The 18,636-nt window shown below is 53.9% G+C and overlaps 7 protein-coding genes across 7 annotated transcripts; 3 read left to right on the forward strand and 4 right to left on the reverse strand.

The window, feature by feature from the left end:
* Positions 1-362: 362 nt before the first annotated feature.
* On the forward strand, positions 363-1,715 carry HD553DRAFT_178871 (uncharacterized protein). The gene is made up of 2 exons (XM_046176941.1): positions 363-1,139; positions 1,218-1,715. The coding sequence occupies exons 1-2, from the start codon at positions 658-660 to the stop codon at positions 1,438-1,440; spliced, it is 705 nt and encodes a 234-aa protein (XP_046038913.1). The 5' UTR covers positions 363-657; the 3' UTR covers positions 1,441-1,715.
* Positions 1,716-3,378: 1,663 nt separating this feature from the next.
* On the reverse strand, positions 3,379-6,596 carry HD553DRAFT_306614 (putative Phosphoribosylformylglycinamidine cyclo-ligase). Its single transcript, XM_046179300.1, has 8 exons — positions 6,207-6,596; positions 6,074-6,140; positions 4,970-5,984; positions 4,622-4,896; positions 4,348-4,551; positions 3,791-4,277; positions 3,579-3,708; positions 3,379-3,485 (listed from the first exon to the last, which is right to left on the reverse strand). Exons 1-7 carry the CDS (start codon positions 6,447-6,449, stop codon positions 3,585-3,587), a joined length of 2,415 nt encoding a protein of 804 aa, XP_046038914.1. The 5' UTR covers positions 6,450-6,596; the 3' UTR covers positions 3,379-3,485; positions 3,579-3,584.
* A 288-nt stretch (positions 6,597-6,884) lies between these two features.
* On the forward strand, positions 6,885-8,986 carry HD553DRAFT_306615 (Rieske [2Fe-2S] iron-sulfur domain-containing protein). The gene is made up of 5 exons (XM_046179301.1): positions 6,885-7,213; positions 7,838-8,135; positions 8,210-8,388; positions 8,471-8,544; positions 8,623-8,986. The coding sequence occupies exons 1-5, from the start codon at positions 6,991-6,993 to the stop codon at positions 8,683-8,685; spliced, it is 837 nt and encodes a 278-aa protein (XP_046038915.1). The 5' UTR covers positions 6,885-6,990; the 3' UTR covers positions 8,686-8,986.
* A 478-nt stretch (positions 8,987-9,464) lies between these two features.
* Positions 9,465-10,811, reverse strand: HD553DRAFT_366634 (uncharacterized protein; the record flags this gene model as incomplete). Its single annotated transcript, XM_046184108.1, has 2 exons — positions 9,465-10,597; positions 10,681-10,811. The coding sequence occupies 2 exons, from the start codon at positions 10,809-10,811 to the stop codon at positions 9,637-9,639; spliced, it is 1,092 nt and encodes a 363-aa protein (XP_046038916.1). The 3' UTR covers positions 9,465-9,636.
* Positions 10,812-10,897: 86 nt separating this feature from the next.
* On the reverse strand, positions 10,898-13,232 carry HD553DRAFT_306620 (serine incorporator/TMS membrane protein). Its single transcript, XM_046179302.1, has 8 exons — positions 12,955-13,232; positions 12,749-12,880; positions 12,573-12,676; positions 11,739-12,509; positions 11,571-11,670; positions 11,439-11,503; positions 11,242-11,376; positions 10,898-11,169 (listed from the first exon to the last, which is right to left on the reverse strand). The coding sequence occupies exons 1-8, from the start codon at positions 13,114-13,116 to the stop codon at positions 11,127-11,129; spliced, it is 1,512 nt and encodes a 503-aa protein (XP_046038917.1). The 5' UTR covers positions 13,117-13,232; the 3' UTR covers positions 10,898-11,126.
* A 173-nt stretch (positions 13,233-13,405) lies between these two features.
* Positions 13,406-14,677, forward strand: HD553DRAFT_179020 (putative casein kinase II beta chain). Its single transcript, XM_046176942.1, has 5 exons — positions 13,406-13,585; positions 13,674-13,825; positions 13,895-14,010; positions 14,083-14,550; positions 14,635-14,677. Exons 1-4 carry the CDS (start codon positions 13,542-13,544, stop codon positions 14,548-14,550), a joined length of 780 nt encoding a protein of 259 aa, XP_046038918.1. The 5' UTR covers positions 13,406-13,541; the 3' UTR covers positions 14,635-14,677.
* A 134-nt stretch (positions 14,678-14,811) lies between these two features.
* HD553DRAFT_306623 (putative cytoplasm protein) lies at positions 14,812-18,511 on the reverse strand. The gene is made up of 16 exons (XM_046179303.1): positions 18,095-18,511; positions 17,730-18,015; positions 17,608-17,659; positions 16,957-17,528; positions 16,755-16,862; positions 16,545-16,657; positions 16,427-16,470; positions 16,296-16,362; positions 16,208-16,230; positions 16,114-16,141; positions 15,994-16,054; positions 15,791-15,924; positions 15,709-15,719; positions 15,520-15,647; positions 15,123-15,457; positions 14,812-14,963 (listed from the first exon to the last, which is right to left on the reverse strand). Exons 1-15 carry the CDS (start codon positions 18,463-18,465, stop codon positions 15,242-15,244), a joined length of 2,214 nt encoding a protein of 737 aa, XP_046038919.1. The 5' UTR covers positions 18,466-18,511; the 3' UTR covers positions 14,812-14,963; positions 15,123-15,241.
* Between the last annotated feature and the right edge of the window lie 125 nt (positions 18,512-18,636).

The following is an 18,636-nucleotide window of genomic DNA, read 5'->3' on the forward strand; positions in this document are numbered from 1 at the left end:
CAAAGACCGAGATAGCCACGTCGCCGTGATGACGAGTGGCTTTGATTGCTGCTCTGCGCTCTGAGCTCTGCCAGCTGCTGGACGCAACTCTTTTTTTTCTTGCGTCGCGCAATCCGCTGGGGTGTACGGTGTGACGACGAAACGAATGTCGTCCGGTGGCTGACAACGAGGGATGGCTTGTAACTCAAAAATTTCGCTTGCAATCGGCGGCACTAGAGCCTTCAGCAGCGGGCGGCCACAGACCGGGACGCGAGGTTCCAGGAACCAGGCATCTTCCGGTTGATCCCGGACGTAAACATAAACATCGCGGGGGGGGGGTGGCTTTTCGAGACCCATCGACGACGACGACTTGCCGGTTTTGGAATAGATGGATGCGATCAATCCAAAGGTCGATCCTATCTTCTCTCACAGCTTTTTACGATCTGCGATCTGCGTAATCTCTCTGATCCATCTCTCGGTCTCTCGTTTGTCACTACCACCTACACTCGTTATCGCGATTCACCCCACGATCATTTAAAGTACAAGCTACGTTTCACGGCAGGTCCAGAAACACGCTCGACCCCTATCTCGCCCTCGATTTACTTTACAACTACCTCTCGATAACATAAACATCCCAACACCAGCGATACCAGTAATACTCTGCAAAACACACACATCATGGTCGCTCTCTCCGCCTTTCTCTCGACACTGCTCTTGCTGTCTTCGGCAGTCGCTCTGCCCGCGTCGACCACCATCGATCTGACATCCCGGGACAACGCCCCTGTCCGTCGACAAGCCCCGGCCCCTTCGATGGCTCGTCGAGGTCTTCACAAGAAGAAGCATGTCGACGTGACCTACATCCCGGGAAACAAGAAGGATTATTCTCCCTTCCTCTGTCCTTCCCCCGAAGCGCCCGTCGTTGCTGCCTCGACGTCCACCGCGCTCCCTCTAAACCCCAACAACGTCCCCGTTCTGACCAAGATGAAGTCGTGCCCCGCTCCTGGAGCTGGACTCGTAGGAGAAGCCCTGGAAGGGCTATCGCCCGAGGAGCTGGGTGCGCAGATGGAGACGTTGGCGGATTGGTTCAGGATCGGATTCGAATGCGTCGATTTCGAGAACGATGCCGAAAACTGCGGAGGCTGTGCGATCTTCAACCTTGGGTACGTCTGTTCCCTCTCAAAAATACACATTACGTTCCCTCTCACTTACCTTGGATCTTCCTCTTCACGTCCTCGTAGCCAAAACTGCACAGCCATCCCTTCGGCCCGCCGTACCACCTGCGCACAAGCGACCTGCCACGTCCTGGCATGTGAGCCCGGCTACGTGATCTCGAAAGAGAAGAACGCTTGCGTCGAGCGTTCGCGCAATATCGCCCTCGAAACCACCGATGAGGATTGGGTGGAACAGGAACGTCTGCTAGAGGAGAGCGATAATCAAAAGGTCATCGGAAGGAAGCGATAGTAAAGTCGCCGCGATCAACGGTCTGGAGGAATTTTTATGGACATTTAGAGAAGCTCGCGTGCTGGTGGGCATATAGGCAAAGGATATATAACTAGACGAAGGATATGTAACAAGGTTCACATGCCTGCTAAAAGAGGAACTACTTTGTACGAGATCAACGAGTCTCCACCCATTATTTTCGATGCGATGCTCCGTGCGATTCGACAACCAGATGATATAGATGCGACTGACTCTTGCGAAAGCACTTTGCACCTGCGGCTCTGACAGGCTGTGACTCTGACTTGCTTGAGAATTGTCCTCTAGGCAGGAATCGCCCTCTTCTTGCTGCCCCGGGGAGGTTTTGCGGCAGGATGGGATCATAGCAGAATCGAAGGAGGTAGCTCGAAATTCGATGCTGGATTCGCTTCTAGATCGCTGTCCACGGCCTCAGTTGATTAGATTGTAGTCAAATGAGTGTGGTAGGAAGGAAGAGTGGTTTTTACAGGGGGAACAATCGGTGCCTGAGAGATTGTTCCTGTAACACATGCCAAACCGCGACCGGGAGCATGTCTTCACCCCTCATCGTATGTATCATACATACATGCATACTCATCGCTCGCCAGAATCCTCTCACACATAGCACATGCACACATAACTTGTCGTTCTCTATGATTCAGCGCTACCATGGCCCATGGACTTGTCTTGAACCCAGCCTGCAGCATTGAAAGGAGATTGACGAGAAGAAACTCAAAGAACTTGGAATTTGTCATGAGGACCTGACCCAACAGCACAACAAACACGTCGCCAGTCTTCATAATTTGGCTGGTGTTGTGACCCAACACCATGCCAACCTTTATACTCTGACTGCTGTTGTGACCCAACACCACGACAAACATGTCGCCATTCTCACCCAAAACCACTTTCCCGTGCATTCATTCCTCCGCGCCTTCTTTGCCTTCTCTGCAACCAGTTGACAGAGCTCCAAATCTTCCTTGATCGACTGCCAGTCGATTCCAGTAGCTCCGTCAGCATTCACATCCAAATTCCCTTGACATCGTGGATACGCTCGAATCACGGCTGCCACCCGTCTTGAGAACCTATCTGCGTCATTCCACAGGGTATCCTCCTGGTGAGAATCTCTAGCCCAAAACATAGCATTGATGTATTTCGCTAACGTGTTCTTGGTAGGCAGCAACCGGCGGATCTCTTCCTGGACGATATTGTTACATGCGTTCAATAGCGACGGTGCGTTTGTAGAGTTGACAGGAGACGCGGGAGGCAAATACGTGGAGAACAGGGGAAAAGGGGAGGGGGAGGCGGCAGGAATGCCGACATTTGTGGCAAAGGTCGTGGTGGATCGTTTGTACAACTCTCCTCGACCCGTGCTGTTCGTGCCTCGGATGCGTTTTGGATTTTGAGTTGGCTGTGATTGTTCACTAAGCTTCTCTGTCTACATGAAGATCATGCCGTCGACTTCTAGCTGAATTAGAAGTCTGCCTTCCAGCAGTGATCATGGAATGTAGTTGATCGTAGCTGAGGCTGAGGAAGATCATCGCTCATCCAACTATGAATATCATAATGCGACCTGCGAGCTGGAGTATGAGGTAAGTTGCGAGCAATTTACGTCAGCTCACCCAGCTGCACGTGTACCGCGGAGTTTCTATGTATGGTGAGGACGACAGAAGTAGCGGAGGGTATCTAGACTCCTCTCATGAAGCCATGCTTGAGCACTTCTTTGTTGGTTTCAGACATAGTGAATATAGGTGAGCGAAGAATGTCGAAGCGAGTCGTCGATCCCGAACACATCCGAGAGTCGGTCGTTACATTCATGCCAGACAAGATACGAACACGGTCCGTTATCTCGAAAGTGTTGTGCCGCTGAAACGGGTTGTACCAGGCCTGGAGTGTTGCAGATTGATTTGGGAATGAGTAGGACGGTTCCAAAAGCTAGATAATAGCGCGTTGTGGCGTCCCGGTCGTAAAGCACTGATCCAACCGGCAATGTGGCAACCATCTTTCGATCAAACAATCTATTCATCATTAACAAGACAAACCCGGAACAGTCCCTATATTATCGTATCGTTACAACAAGACACACGTCTCACAAAACGTTATTTTGGGGTTTGTTTTCATCGCGCCGTTGTGAGCAGATTACTGACAATGCCTCACGAAGACCACTCTTCCAGGTTCTGCATCTGGACACCCTGAGCGTCCTTGATAGCACCGATCACGATGGCGCCGGGCTCACCCGAGCTCCTGATACTCTCCAAAGCAGCCTCGGCCTTGTCGCTGTGTTGTGGAAAGGGCAGCCGCAATCTCGAATAAGCTCACTACACCATACTCGACACGAAATTCCCTATCGTAGACTCACGCAGCGACAATGACGACCATGCCAATACCCATGTTGAACGTCCTGGCCATCTCCAGGGCTTCAATGTTTCCAGTCTTCATGATCCACTTCCAGATCGCGGGCAAATCCCAAGCCTTAGCGTCGATCGTGCATCCCAAGTTGGAACCCGAGGGGAACACTCGAGGGATGTTCTCCAGGAATCCACCTCCGGTAATGTGAGACATTCCCTTGAGCATACCGGCTCGGATGGCGGGCAAGAGCTGTTTGATGTAGATCCTGGTCGGGACCAAGAGGGATTGACCGAGGGTGACCGAAGTGTCCCAAGGAGCGGGCGAGGTGTATTCGAGTCCAGATCGAGCGACGACCTTGCGGACGAGCGAGAACCCGTTCGAGTGGATCCCGGACGAGGGGAGACCGATGAGGACGTCGCCGGCCTGGATGTTGCGCTGCGGCAAGAGCAACTCGCGTTCGACCGCACCGACGGCGAACCCAGCCAAGTCATAGTCGTCTAAAGACGGGCGAGGAAAACTAGCTTTAGCCTCGGTGGGAAAGCCTCTGCCAACTGAGCGACTACTGACCTCCGTGGTACATTCCCGGCATCTCGGCCGTCTCACCCCCGATCAAGGCGCAACCGGCCTGGAGACACCCCTCGGCGATCCCAGTGATGACATCGGCAGCGACGGGCACGTCGAGCTTGGAACACGCAAAGTAGTCCAAGAAGTACAACGGCTCGGCTCCCTGAACGATGAGGTCGTTGACCGACATGGCGACGAGGTCGATACCTATAAAAAATGCTTTCATGCGTGAGCAAGGCTGCAAGAGCGTCTCTGACCCCAGACCAAGACGACTCACCGACACTGGTGTGGATCCCGCAATCGAGTGCGACCCTCAACTTGGTCCCGACCCCGTCGGTCCCGCTGACGAGCACCGGGTCCCTAAAGCCTGCCGACTTGAGGTCGAACGCGCCCCCAAATCCGCCAATCTCGCCGTCCGCACCCGGTCGTCGGGTAGCCTTGACGATGGGCTTGATAGCATCGACGAGGGCATTCCCGTTGTCGACCGATACACCAGCGGCGGCGTAGGTGAGCGAGTCGCCCTTGTCGCTCGAAGACGCCTTGCCCAGAGCTCTGCGAGACGATTTAATGATCGGTAAGCGACTCTGGACCAGATTCTTGCATCCATAACCACGTTGTCACTCACCGATGAGCGATATCCCGCCTAAACGTCTTGCCCTCGAAATCGACCGCGTCCACTCCCTTGTAAGCGAGTTGTACGGCCTGCTCGAGCGTCTCCCCGGCAGCGCAGACGGCCATGACCCTCCCTCCATCCGTGACGATCGATCCGTCCTCCAACTTCTTGGTCCCCGCGTGGAAGACGTGGACGCCCTCGGGAACGTTGGCGGTATCGATGGTGATCTTTTTCCCCTTGGGGTAGCTTCCCGGGTATCCCCCGCTGGCAAGGATGACGCTGACGGCGTGTTTCCCCTGTTGAACGTCGATGTCGACGGAATCCAATCTCCTCTCGGTACAGGCGAGCATGATCTCGGCCAGGTCACCCGAAGAGAGCAAGACGAGCGCCTCGGTCTCGGGATCTCCGAAACGGACGTTGTATTCCAAGACTTTCGGACCGGAAGAGGTGAGCACGAAACCGGTAAAGAGCATGCCCAAGAACGGGTGTCCTTCTTTCCTCATCCCCCTCAAGGTGGGTTCAAGGCATTCCGAGGAGATCCGACGCATGATCTCTTCGTCTCCGACCGGAGCTGGGGCGTAGGCTCCCATCCCGCCAGTGTTCAGCCCGACGTCTCCTTCGCCTATCCGCTTGTGGTCTTGCGCGGGAGGCAGACACTTGAACGTGTATCCATCGCAAAAGGCCAGGACGCTGATCTCGGGGCCAGTGAGGAATTCCTCGATGACGACCTCTTCCCCTGCGTTCCCAAACTCCATGTCGACGAGGACGGACTTGACGGCGGCCCTGGCTTCGTCCATAGTCTCCGGGATGAGCACTCCCTTGCCACCAGCGAGTCCGGAAGCTTTGATGACGACCCGAGGGTATCCGCAGGTGTCCAGGTAAGAGAGCGCGTCATGGTAGGTCGAAGGGGTGAAACAGGCGAATCCGGCCGTGGGGATCGAGTGACGGGCCATGAAGGCTTTGGAGAGGGCTTTAGAACCCTCGAGCAGGGCGGCAGCAGGGGATGGACCGAAGACGGCGATGCCGGCTGAGAGTCGAGTCGAGGTAGAAGTCGGCCGCATGGTTGATCAGCTCCCCCAAGCGAGAACACTGATTGAGATGCAAGCGACAGCTCACCTTGGCGGAAGACACCCTCGACACCGTCTACCAGAGGTTGCTCAGGTCCAGGAATGAGCAAATCGACCTAGCAACGGTGACTGTTCAGCTGCAGGTTATTACAGCCGACAAAATCTCGTCAAGCGCGACCCACCTTGTTCTGCTTGGCCCAAGCTACCAGCCCGTCAAATTGCTGTCCCCACTTGACCTCGACGTTTTCGACCTTGCCCCCGAGCATATCCGCCGTCCCACCGTTCCCAGGCGAGACGAACACCTTGCTGACCTTGGGCGACTGGGCGAGCTTGTAGGCGAGGGCGTGTTCCCTGCCTCCGGCTCCGAGCAGGAGGATGCGGAGGGACGAGGCCGGGGCGGGAAAGTCAGTGACGGGAGAGGACATGGTGGTGATTGGTTGTGTGTGTTGTTTTGGGTAGGTTGTCAACGACTACGGTCGATAACCTTGTGTGGGAAATCGATAGGGTAGCAGTCAGGTGGATGGTACAAGATGTGACCTTTTGACGAGGTTTATCGTTCCAAAATGTTCGTAGGACACACTCGCCGAAGGGAGGGATAAAAGCGAGATGCCGGCATCAAATATGGGTTACGAGATTCGGGTCGGAACCAAAAAACAGCGTCGAAGGCTCTCCTTAAAACATGGCACAAATGGGTGGAACGCGTGAGAAGGCAGAGAGTTTGGAGGGCTAGGAAGAGTGAGGGTGCTCGTAACGTGATGCGATCCGCGGATGATTTCGGAGCAAAAGTCCCAAGGAGGGGAAGGGTCGGAGGCGAGCGAATGGGCGATCGTGAGTTGTGGGAGGGCTCGCTCGCTCGCTCGGGGCATCTCTTTCAAACAATCGATCAATCGACATCAGCGTACAACGTAGACATACACTCCCTCACTCCCCGCACTCCACGACCTAGTAGCAGCATCACTTCGGACGATGGCTCTCTCTCTCACCCGAATCAACCTCGCTCCCAGCTCGAGGGCGCTCGCCTCGGGCCTCCCCGTCAGCGCCGTCAACCACGCCTTGAAGGGCATCCAGGCCGGTGGACACGGGTCAGGTCACGCAGCCGACGAGCACGGTCACAACGGGCCCAGGAAGGATGCCATCCCGTCGTGGGTGGCGAGGCAGAGTGGGAGCATGCACGTCAGCAGGGCGGTTCGTGAGTACACTTTGAGCGAGTGGCAGCGATCGAATCCCTATTTCTTTTCGAGCGGAGCGAGATCCGTTCTCTTGTTGAGCAGAGCGAAGAGCGAGGTCGCTGCTCTTCTTCCTCATCCTTTCGACCGAAACCCGGTCACCTTTATCTTCTTAGAGCAGAGCGAGTGTCTCCTCGAGCATCAGCGAAGTCATGACTTTCTGCCAATCTGCGTCTCTCCCTCGAGCATCAGCGAGGACATGTCCTTTTTCGAGGGGAGCGAGATCGAGCTTCCGGATGTTGGTCGTCGAGCGTAGAGCGAGATTACATACGGTCGAGCGTAACGAGGAATGCCGAGATCGACCTCAATTCGAGCGTTGGCGAGGAATACAAACGGACCTCGGCGAGAAGTCTGTCCTTTTCCGGATCCCGAGCGGGAGCGAAGGATGTATTACCTCTGCTCTGGCCTCTCTATCGAGCAGAACGAGGAATACATAACTCTCTCCTGCTCTGGTGATGTCGACCATCGCCTCGTTCTCTCGTCCCTTGTCGATCGCGTCTTCCTCGTCTCGCTTCCCATCGCTTTCTTTCCGTTTATATACGACAACTTCGACTGACAACCCACGACTTCTCTGCACCTCTTCGCAGCCCGATCGACCGGGATCTACCAGCCTCGATACTTTTCCACCTCGGCCCGATCTCTCCGTGAGACCACCTCGATCCCCGATTTTACCCCTTACCTCGCCAAATCCCCCAACACCAACCGATCGCTCCAATACTTTATGGTCGGATCCATGGGTCTCTTGGCCGCCAGCGGTGCCAAGTCTACCGTCAGTGACATTCTGAGCAACATGGCCGCTAGTGCCGACGTCTTGGCCTTGGCCAAGGTCGAGGTCGAGATGAGCGCCATCCCAGAGGGAAAGAACCTGATCGTCAAGTGGAGAGGGTCAGTTCAGGGCGTCCCCGCACATGTCCTCCCGTGGTTCCCTCGCTGACGTTATTTCCTCGTGTGCTTTGTAGTAAACCCGTTTTCATCCGACACCGAACCGCCGACGAGATTGAGGAGGCCAACAAGGTCGACATCAAGACGCTCCGTGATCCCCAGGCCGACGACGACCGTGTCCAGCGACCCGAATGGTTGGTCATGCTCGGTGTGTGCACCCACTTGGGTTGTGTGCCCTTGGGTCAGGCCGGTGACTGTGAGTCCTGCTCTAGCGTTTTTCGGAAGACGTTGTGAGATGACGGACATTGCGGCTGATGACGCGATGGTGGTTTTTGTAGACGGTGGTTGGTTCTGCCCGTGTCACGGTTCCCACTACGACATTTCCGGTCGAATTCGACGAGGTCCCGCTCCCGTGAGTTCCCAGCCGGCTCGGTCCGCCCGTCCTGATCCTTTCAAAACTGACAATTGCCTACAACTTAAAACCCTATAGCTCAACTTGGAGGTCCCCGCTTACACCTTCAACGACGACGAGGAGAAGCTTGTCATCGGTTAAGTCGTCAGTCGAGACGCGACGGATGAAGTAAAAATGTATATAGTCGGACGATGACATGGCGGGACGATCGGGATGTGTGTTTGTGTGTGTGTGTTAGATGGATTCTTATTCGGATTTGGTTGGGGATGCGTGTGTGGCTTTTTTTCTCTTGGACCGGGCACTCTGAAACGCTCTCTTCTGGTATTCCGTGCGAAGTTGATGCGCTTGAAGGGATTGCCATGAACGTGTTTCAGGTTTCAGGTTGTGAAACGCTATCGCGGTGTTACCCGCCTGACATGCTTTGTTTCAGCATTGTCTTCACGCGAGACGAGTGAAACATGGTGAGGCCTGTCTCTTAATAAGATTATAGGAGAGTGGCTGTCGTTTTCGTAGTAACGTGCGTTACTTTCGCTAAAGAGGCAGAAGATCGCGCTGCAGCTCAAGCTAGAGAGCCATAGAACCAGAAGTCCGCACCGCAGCTCGACCAGGCAGATGGAACAGGTCATGATGGCCTGCATTAGGCGCGAAGCGTGGAAACGATTGATTAAGCTAGCATCGCTACAGAGGGGATGACAGGTAGGCTCCGGCGAATGGGCCGGGGAAAGGGGCGTCATGCGTCTAGCCTGCGACGGACGGCGCAGCCTGGAGAGATGTGGCGCTCTGTTCGTCTTTGTAAGGTCAGATCTGCCTACACTACTGCATGATCCGTGACAGACTCGACTGTCTCTTGACATCACATGCAATATCTGCATCGTCATCATGCGGAATGGGTTCATAAGTTGACAACGTAGGTTGATGTTATCATATGCACAGGCAAATTGATGTAGGGAGTCGACGGTAGAAGAAGCCGTTGGTCGGTAGGACTTCTTGGCTTGTCATGAATGTCGTGGCGTCGTGGATTCAGAGATTGTATAATACGTAGGGTTCGAGGTCGTGAGCAGTCGATCGGACTTGGGGGTGAAAAGGCAACGATTACGTCTCCTTTTTGGCTCGAGGTAGGGGCCGGATCTCTCGTTGCGCCATGGCAAGTTGCTGTTGAACCGCTTGGAGCTCGAGTTTCGCGCGTTCGGCCTGAAGGTCGGCCTCAGCTTTGCCAAGCCTCGCTGTGGTCTCCCTCCATCCATCGTTCAATCTCTGTGTTGGCTCGAGATGTTCTCTCTGAATCGTGATCATCTGTCCGTCCTTTTCAGCAAGCTCCCTACGCATCCGGTCGATTGTCGCCATTAAATCTTTTTCCTTATTGACCATCTGATCGATCGTTGCGACCAGCTCTTTCTCCCGATTGACTTTGTGGTCTACTGTGGCTGTCAACTCTCTCTCCCTGTCGGCCAGCTCCTCCCGGTCCTCGATACCAATGTCGCCCGATCCCAATGCCGACGATCTCTCGTCCGGCCTGATACCCGCCTCCCCTCCTGCCTCCGGTCTCGTCGATCCGTACAAATCGGCGGGTTTGATAACTGGAACAGGGAGCGTATGGGAAGGAGAGATGTAACTCGACGGGGTAGGAGAGCTCGTTTGGCGAATGTAAGCTGAGCGAGGGGACGGGCGTTGTGGGAAACCGGTAGTGGTAGGCAACGTGAAGGATTCAGAGATAGGCGAGATAGTGGAGCGAGCTGTCGAAGCTGCATGAGGTTGAACGATCGGAGATGGGCCGAATTGATTAGGGCTGGGAGATATAGTAGGTTGAGCGGTAGAGACTGCGGCGGAGGTGGAAGCGGCCGGTTGATCGGTAGTCGACGACACGCAAGGTGACATCGCGGCAGGTTGAGTTACCGACGAAGATGACGACACATCAATGGAACCTTTCGTGGGTTTGGGTTTTTTCCTACGAATGGCCTGTGCCAAGTGATGATTGCACTTGGAGAAGCTGACCGGCCAAGTGGCGTCCTTGACAACGTCCCTGCAAAACTCTCCTTTCTCCTTGGTGTCACATCTGCAAGCAGAATCAGACCCACCGGCAAGTTGAGAGTCAAATCAACATGGTCATGGCAATGCATACTTCTCTAAGGTACTCACCTGTGCGAGGAACAGATATAGTAACCACTCTCCCTGAACGGCTCGAGTCGAGGATCGTGTAGGGGCCACGACCTCCGGGTTGGGGGGTACAGTTTGTCCTTGGACGTGGCAGGCTTGCCGCAATCTTGCATACTGCATATGTGAGTGATTTCGCTCATGTCGAAGTGTATGAACCACAATGAGTGACTGATAAGACTGTGCCGGTCGTTTGACATGATAGAGTTGCATATATACAATAATAATATACATATATACATCCTTTGGTCAAAGCAAGTCGTGGTCAAACCTCAAACTGATGGCTTCTCCGGGTCCTTTCGTGACGCGTCGGATGCTATTTCCTTTCTTTGTTCCTAATCTTTTGTTGTCACAGCACGTTCAACGATCGTTCGACTAGATCTAGTATACAACGCTTCGCCTCGACTAGACAACACTGCTAAACACAACATTTACTCGTAACCAAATCGATCCGGCAACACCAGAGGAGCCAGCCTAATCAACGGGCGCAGTCGGTTCTCAGCAGCAGCACTTCGGTGATACACTAGGCGAAACGTGAGAACTCACAAGCTCCAGGCGTAGATTCCGTAACAAATCCAGCTACTGACGATCCTCATCCACATAGCAGCCTCTGATCGACCGATGTAGACGTCGGGTTCGTCGTTGCCGGAAGCGCTCGCCGAGATGGTGGAGACCACGCGCCTGCGGGTAAGAAATGGTCAGAGCAGATTCCAAGTGAATGACCAGAAGAAAATAGATCGTACCAATCGGTCAACAGGCCCGCCACATACATGGCCGCCATCACAAAGATGACATGGAACCAGGAGTACTAAACGAGCGTATTGCTGGTCAGTGGTAGGGTATGCGTGACCATAGCAAGGGAAGAGCCGACTAACGTTGTACTTGGTCCCACTCCTCTCGTCATCCCTCTCAACGCCAGTCACTTCGTCCTCGTCATCGGATTCCGGCTCGTCCAATGCAGAAGCCGGAAGGGCGCTGCAACATCAAGAGACAATGTAAGTTTCTCGTCAGGACCAGTCGGCTCGTCTAAAGCAAACACATACCCCGCATCGACAGCCGCCTTGATAGCTTGATACCTCATCTCGTCCTTCCTAGGCTTGGGCTGACTGGTGACCATACGGACATGACCCTCTTCGTCCATCATCTCGCCGTCTCCATCGGGCAGAGCGATCGGCCCGACGGTCTTTCCCTTGCCGACCAGGGCCTTGCTCTGCGTGGCAGCTCTCGAGGTGGAATACGCGATGGCGAGGAAGGTGAACAAGGCGCCGAGCAGGATGGTAGTCTTCTTGGTGCCGGATCGGTGTAACGGGTTACACTCGCCGTGTCCGTCGTCGTTGTGGTTGGCGACGGCCGAGGCGGTCAAGTAGGTACAGTAAGCTGCGACCATGGAAGCCTGAGCGAGACCAGATTTCGGGTTGGCTTCCTGAACGGGAGGCGCGATTGACAATAGTGTCGCCATGATCGACAGGATCAAGTTGAAGGTGATGAAGAAGGTGTTGGTTCCGCACCCTGACCCGGCGAAAAAGATGTAGAGTACCGTTGTCATGATGATCGCGCCGAGATAGAGACCAAAGGTCGATCCGACGAGAATAAATTGCCAGAGGTTGGATTGCGTCTCTGACGATTCCCAGCGGTCGAGACAAGTCTCCGACCAGGTGTGCGCAAAGTCGACCAAGAGGACCAGCCCGATGAGGATGAAGAAAAAGGCTCCGATGGGTACGATGTAACGGCCGTAGAACATGAAGAATTCGTTGGGGATCAGGAAAGCCAGGAAGCTGAGCAGGAAGAATGACAACAGCTTCGGACCCCACCAGCTGTAGATGAAAGGCACAATTAGCATGATGTCGGAGATGCTCAAATGACTCAGCTAGACTTGCCCGTTCTGCACCGCGGCCCGCTTGGCTTTGGTAGATTTGACGCCGAGCAACAAAAGAGCGAGGATAGAGTGGAAGATGACGAGCGCAAACTCGAATCGGTGAACCTGTCGATACAACGTACCGGTACACTGTTCGTGAGCACACCGACAAAGGCCTGACAACGACGAGCTACTTACAGCCAACAGCCCGTAACACTTTCCTCCTGAGCAGTCCATCTTGATCCAATCCCAACTAAGCTTCTCGATCTGCCTGATAGCCATGTCCGTCCTCGAGACATAGGCCATCATGGCCGCTAAAGCAAAGATCAACTGTAGCACAAAGACATGTCGTGATTAGCGAAGACCGTTCGCTGAACGAATACAGCAAAATCGTCGACGCTCACACCAAAGCCGACTCGAGTTGCGATACTGGAATTACAGTTGCAGCTCTTGCAGAAAGCTGAAGCGGCTGATCCTCCCATGAAGAGCATGAAACCGGAAAAGAGGCTCGACCCGATCGTCGCTATGCCTCCGCCGAGGAGAGGCAAAGATAGTAGGGCTCCCATTTTCGAGATCCAGGTTGTGCTTCCGCGGTGATGTCAACCGATGCAAAGTCTGGGACTGGGTCTGATGGTATTAGGAAAGGTCTATGGATCTCTGCCTGCCTATTGACGAGATACGTATAAGACGAACGAACTCCTCTGAAGATAGCGAGACCACCATTCATAGACCCGGGGAGAGGTCGATCGATGAGGTAACGGGTTTCATGGGGGCAACACGTAAAAGAGCGATTATGCGTTATCGACCCCGATCATTCGGCCGGCCGGCACTTGGCCTGCTTTCGTTCATGTCGTTCCAAGCTGAAGACCTTTGTGGTAAGCCAACCGCTACAAGCTATCAAGATCCCAGGTCTTTCTGCCTCTGTCCAGGGCTGGAGTAGTATAGGACTAGATTACGATCCGAAACCGGTTAGCGGCTAGACAGAACAACTATGAACGAATACTCTACGGGCTCCGATTCGGAGTATGCCAATAGGTAAGCACTCCTCTTCATTCCCCTAGTGGATCCTTTTCGCTTTAGAACATCGGCGAGGCTGACCCGAACCCTCTTTATGAACGTACAGCTGGATCACTTGGTTCTTGTCGACCAAGGGCAACGAATACTTTGTCGAGATCGACGAGGACTACATCCTGGATCGCTTCAACTTGACCGGATTGAACGGGGAGGTGGTGCAAGAGTATGCTAGGGCGCTCGACCTGATCACGGATCAGCTTGGTAAGCATAGTTCCGCCTTACATCAAGGACTCTGTGTACTATGGCTGACAAGTGGGTCGACTTGAACAGAGGATGAGGATGACATGGACGAAGATTTGCGGGAAACGATCGACAATTCGGCGAGGTATCTGTACGGCCTAATTCACGCTCGATACATCATCACAACACGAGGCTTGGCCAAGATGGTAAGCATGCCGCCTTGTCCTTCATAAGGCATAAACCTCACGCATGCATTGCTGATCCCACTTTCTCGCCAGCTCGACAAGTACCGCAGCGCCGACTTTGGCACCTGCCCCCGCGTTTACTGCTACTCTCAACCCGTTCTCCCCGTCGGTCTCGCCGATGCACCTTATCAGAAAGCCGTCAAACTATATTGCCCTCGTTGTGAAGACCTCTATTCGCCAAAAGGTAGCCGACATGGCAACATCGACGGTGCTTACTTTGGGACGACTTTCCCTCATATGCTGTTCATGGTCTACCCACATATGGTCCCGAGTAAAGGTCCCCCTGTACCAGGACCGGGGGGCCCGGGAGGACCTGTCGGACATGTGGGCGGAGCTTCGGGATTGCCGGGATACCTGGGACATGGGCCGACGGGAATTGGGTCGATCAGCACGGCGGCGGCGGCTATCAAGGCGGAGGTGTATGATCCCAAGTTGTTTGGATTCCGGGTCAACGAATCGGCCAAGCTGAAACGATGGCGGGAAGCGATGCGGGACGAGTGAGTTCGACGGTCTCTCCGTTTCTCAACCTTTCTCCGAATGACACAAGGCTCACGTGACGAACCTTGTTGCTCCGCTCATTTCCAGGCAAGTCAAGCGCTTAGAGGGGATCGAGAAGGAAGAAGGTGGAACTGGGAACAACTTATGAAGACCTGAATCGGACCGTGACGTGTCATAGATAGATATACCTGATACTCCTCTCGATGCAATTGTACTGTCTCTTTAACGATGACCATATGTCCTGACGTATCTTCCATTCGAGCACGATTGGTGAAGGATATGCACTGCAACCCGCAAATTCTCTGTGCAAAAGATCAAGCTGTTGAGATGGGCTGTACAGTGCAGTGAAGGGAAGGTTCCTACAAGCGCTCGATTGGACTGAGGAACGGTTTGTGGATTGGGTCTGCAGTGCGCGACTGGATGTGCAGGATCCGAGGTGAGCAATATGAACTGGGTTTGATCTACGAAGAGGACCACCTGTTGATCGTGCAAGCACGTTATCCGATAGATGCCATCTCTTCTTCATGATGTACGGAATCGAAACAGGTCTGGCCTCATCCATAGACATGACTCACAAGAGCAGTTGGGACCGTATTTGCTTTCGGCCACTCTCTTTCGCTACAGTATTGATGATAGCGTTATCGGTCCTCATCTTGTGTTTGCAACCTGGAAGCAGCAGCGCGTCTTATCTCTACTACAAAGCCTGTTTCTTCAACCACTTTCGAGCCTTTTCATCACCGGTCCGGTTGAGCAGCGGCATGACTTCCTTGATGCACAAATCGTTGTGGTCCTTGAGCCATTGTGCTTCTTCCTTTGACAGCAAGGTGAAATCGACTAGTGACGCCTGAATGGGCACCCTCGTCACTCGTTCCCAACAGAGCCAAGGCGCCTGACCGAAAGCGTACCTCGTCTACGAAATGGTCACAGGATAAGCGAAGCAAATTGTGATAGACTCGAACGTTACCAACTCACCTCGACTTCCTTACAGACGACGACGCTCTCGATCCGGATACCCCATTCGCCCTCGAGATAGAATCCAGGTTCATTCGAGACGATATGACCTGGTTTGATGGTCGTCGCCCAACCGATACCCGGAGGGACTGCAAGGTGGTCGAGGGGAGTCAGCCAGTGGGCCACCAGCGCGGATGTATTGCTACTGACGCTCGTGAACACTGTATAATGGGAAAGATAAGCACAGTTTCAGACTACACGTTCGATATGGCAGGACTCTGGCGGTACGCACGAAAGATAAGAGCCGATGCCGTGTCCTACACCGTGTCCAAAGTTCAGTCCTTCTCGCCACAAAAACTGTCTGGCCAAGGGGTCTAGCTTGTCTCCCTTGGTGCCCTGAGGGAAGGGTGTGGTCTCGATAGCAATCTGGCGTTGCACGTGACTATTTGTTAGCCGACTTGAAAGGTCTCGATGAGCTGGAAAGACCGAGCTTACGTGACCCTGCAAGACCCTGGTGAAGGCCCGAGTCTGGTCAGGAGTGGGAGTGCCAAAGTGTCTATACGCAAAATCGTTCAAATACGATTCTTAATCACAGGAGAATTCGAGCAGGCTTACAGCGTCCGGGTCGTATCGATCGTGCCATCTGCGGAGACCAAGCCATCGATCAGTTTAAGTCATTGGTTTGTCGAAATCGATCGTCATGACTCACCAAGATATTGACCACCCGCATCGCTGAGATATTGACAATTAGCTGGGGACTCAAAGCTGCAACCCAGATAGGTGGTGATGAGGCTCACATGACATAAGTCGTCTCCCGATCGATGAGCCGATCTTGACCCTGGTGAGGGATATAATGAGGAAGGGCTGCGAGGGATCAACCCATTTCAGCGATTTGCTATGTACCATAGCTCTCGACCTCAGTTCCCACCTCCGTTGGGTCCGGAAGCGCTGATATTATCATAAGCCAAACCACTATTCTTTCCCCAGATTGGTGACTAAATCAGCAACACATACCATCACCATTGAGCCAGGGACAGCAAACTTGCCGGTAATACTGTTCCAACGATCTGAATGCGGTGAGCTTGTCACCAGCGTCGCACTCGCCGATATCCATCTTCTTCTCCTTGACTTGTTCTTCCAGCCAAGCCAACCATCGCGCCTGTCAGCGACAAAGATGCGAACCGCAAGTTCCGTCACAAGACGTGCCGATAAGTCAGCTTTGGCATATTGAATGTCGGGCGTTTTGGTCGACTCACGGTAGCGGCACCGTCCCGAAGGTAAGCCCGTTTGAAACCTTCGATCTCGGTGGCGTTCTTGATCGCTTTTGCGGTATCTACCGGGCAGTCGATCGTCTTGACGTTGTCCTACAAACGGTCAAGACCAGTCTCAGGTCGTCAGTCTCGACCATTGCGACCAAACTTTTCAAAAAAAAAAAGTCAATGCCAAGCAACGACTCACGAGTCCGATCGCATCGGCCAGACCCCAGCTCGCGCTCGTGGGTACCAGAACCCTCCCTTCGACCTCGAGCGCCTTTTCCCCACTCTCTTCCCTCACCCGGATCCTATGCTCCAGAACCCATCGCTTTACTTCTTCCACTCCGTAATCCCGCCATTCCACCCCGTCCGTTCTCAATCGCTGCTTGACCTCTTCGTTGAGTTTGTCTTGGTCGATAAACAGACACACGCGGGAAGGCGTCAGGGCGAGATATGATCGGAAGACGGGAACGTTGGGGATATCTCCTTGGCACCGCAAGTTGAGTAGCCAGGCGATGGCGGGCAAGACGGGAAGCACGTAGATCCCACCGTGGTTCTCTGGATCTTGATCCCGATCTTCGCCGAACAGCGATCGACGGGCGTTAGCGAGCTTTTCCGAAGTAGGTTGACCGGAAAAGACGAGAGGATGGTCTTCCAACATCGTCTTCGAGTAAGGGGGGACGTCGGGTTCTCGGACGGTATCGACGAGGTTCTCGGTGATGCCCAAGAGCGAGATGTTCTTGGTCACCAAGGTCTTTTGTATCGATTGCGCCGTGGCTAAGAGGGTATGTCGTCGCGGTATCAACGATTAGGTTAGCTCACCAAAGCACCGATGCAACCGGATCGAAAGACTCACGCCAATCGATCAACTTGGGGTCTATCCCAATCCTAGCTCCTTCCTCTACGTGCTAATCCGAACCAACCGAAAGCAGCCCGATAAGCTACTGGCGCCCTGACGACCTCGAGACCTATGCGTACCTTCTTGCACCATTCCCACGGACTCGTGATCCCCGGAGAATCTTTCGGGACGACCCTGACCACCTCCCACAATTCTTTGCTCGTCTGCCCTTCAGCTTGGATCCAGTACCTGTTGTCTACGAACAACCAGGCCGAGGCATCCCCTTTGACGCCATCGTTGCCATCTTGAGACTTGCGGGAGATGATGGCAGTCCCGGCTGATCCGGAGAATCCGCTTATCCATTCACGCCGCTGGTCCGTCGAGGCGGTCCATTCAGAGAGATGCTCGTCGGCCGTGCCAACGATGCTGTGTCGCACGGGTGTACAAGCATAATTCAGTGTCAACTCCAGAGCACACTATGGGTCAACAAGATATAACGACTTGCTAGTAATCTAATTTATGCTCGACCAACAAGGCTTGTAGCTTGTTCAGCCTGAGCTTGGCTTCTTCCATGGGCAAACCGAGTTTGAAGGCGTTGACCTCTTGCTTGTGCGCGGTCGTCGCGAAACCTCTGGTTGCGACAGCGGGCATCCTAGACGAGGGCTTTTCACTGTGGCTATAAGCGGGAGGATCTTGGGTGTACCTGGGTTGATCCTCGGAAAACGTTCGAAGGGCGGCGGTAGTTTGTTTCTTGGACCAAGGGAAGCAAGAGAAGGGCATTGACATAGTCCTGGCGATATGAAGCGATCGAGTGGATGTGGGTCTGTGTGAGGCGATGATCTGACGTGTAGAGGCTCTGATGAGAGGTTGTATCATCGCCTTGCCATCGATTTGAAGGTCAGCCTTGTGAAGGCCTGAATATGTGCTTTGATGATATATATGGTCCGAGTCGAGGATCATGGACCTTATCCCTATCATCCCACATGGGTCACTCACCTCGCATCATCGGTCATCTCCTTCGAACTTGATGTCACGTGATCGTCGTCT

The sequence above is a fragment of the Filobasidium floriforme genome (genome assembly GCF_021052385.1).
Source record: "Filobasidium floriforme strain CBS 6241 chromosome Unknown HD553scaffold_4, whole genome shotgun sequence".
NCBI lineage: Eukaryota > Fungi > Basidiomycota > Tremellomycetes > Filobasidiales > Filobasidiaceae > Filobasidium > Filobasidium floriforme.

Coding starts and splice junctions, on each gene's coding strand:
- HD553DRAFT_306620 (XM_046179302.1), bottom strand. CDS start 13,116: ATGGGAGCCCTACTATCTTTGCCTCTCCTCGGCGGAGGCATAGCGACG. Junction 11,377..11,438: donor GCGGGCCTGTTGACCGATTG/GTACGATCTATT, acceptor TCTTACCCGCAG/GCGCGTGGTCTCCACCATCT. Junction 11,170..11,241: donor GGAATCTACGCCTGGAGCTT/GTGAGTTCTCAC, acceptor CCCGTTGATTAG/GCTGGCTCCTCTGGTGTTGC.
- HD553DRAFT_306615 (XM_046179301.1), top strand. CDS start 6,991: ATGGCTCTCTCTCTCACCCGAATCAACCTCGCTCCCAGCTCGAGGGCG. Junction 7,214..7,837: donor GCACGTCAGCAGGGCGGTTC/GTGAGTACACTT, acceptor ACCTCTTCGCAG/CCCGATCGACCGGGATCTAC. Junction 8,136..8,209: donor CTGATCGTCAAGTGGAGAGG/GTCAGTTCAGGG, acceptor TGTGCTTTGTAG/TAAACCCGTTTTCATCCGAC.
- HD553DRAFT_306614 (XM_046179300.1), bottom strand. CDS start 6,449: ATGTCCTCTCCCGTCACTGACTTTCCCGCCCCGGCCTCGTCCCTCCGC. Junction 5,985..6,073: donor CGAGGGTGTCTTCCGCCAAG/GTGAGCTGTCGC, acceptor CTCGACTCTCAG/CCGGCATCGCCGTCTTCGGT. Junction 4,552..4,621: donor CGGGATCCACACCAGTGTCG/GTGAGTCGTCTT, acceptor CATTTTTTATAG/GTATCGACCTCGTCGCCATG.
- HD553DRAFT_178871 (XM_046176941.1), top strand. CDS start 658: ATGGTCGCTCTCTCCGCCTTTCTCTCGACACTGCTCTTGCTGTCTTCG. Junction 1,140..1,217: donor TGTGCGATCTTCAACCTTGG/GTACGTCTGTTC, acceptor ACGTCCTCGTAG/CCAAAACTGCACAGCCATCC.
- HD553DRAFT_179020 (XM_046176942.1), top strand. CDS start 13,542: ATGAACGAATACTCTACGGGCTCCGATTCGGAGTATGCCAATAG. Junction 13,586..13,673: donor GATTCGGAGTATGCCAATAG/GTAAGCACTCCT, acceptor ATGAACGTACAG/CTGGATCACTTGGTTCTTGT. Junction 13,826..13,894: donor CCTGATCACGGATCAGCTTG/GTAAGCATAGTT, acceptor CGACTTGAACAG/AGGATGAGGATGACATGGAC.
- HD553DRAFT_306623 (XM_046179303.1), bottom strand. CDS start 18,465: ATGATACAACCTCTCATCAGAGCCTCTACACGTCAGATCATCGCCTCA. Junction 16,231..16,295: donor CGGGAGACGACTTATGTCAT/GTGAGCCTCATC, acceptor TCAATATCTCAG/CGATGCGGGTGGTCAATATC. Junction 15,458..15,519: donor TCGTCTGTAAGGAAGTCGAG/GTGAGTTGGTAA, acceptor ACCATTTCGTAG/ACGAGGTACGCTTTCGGTCA.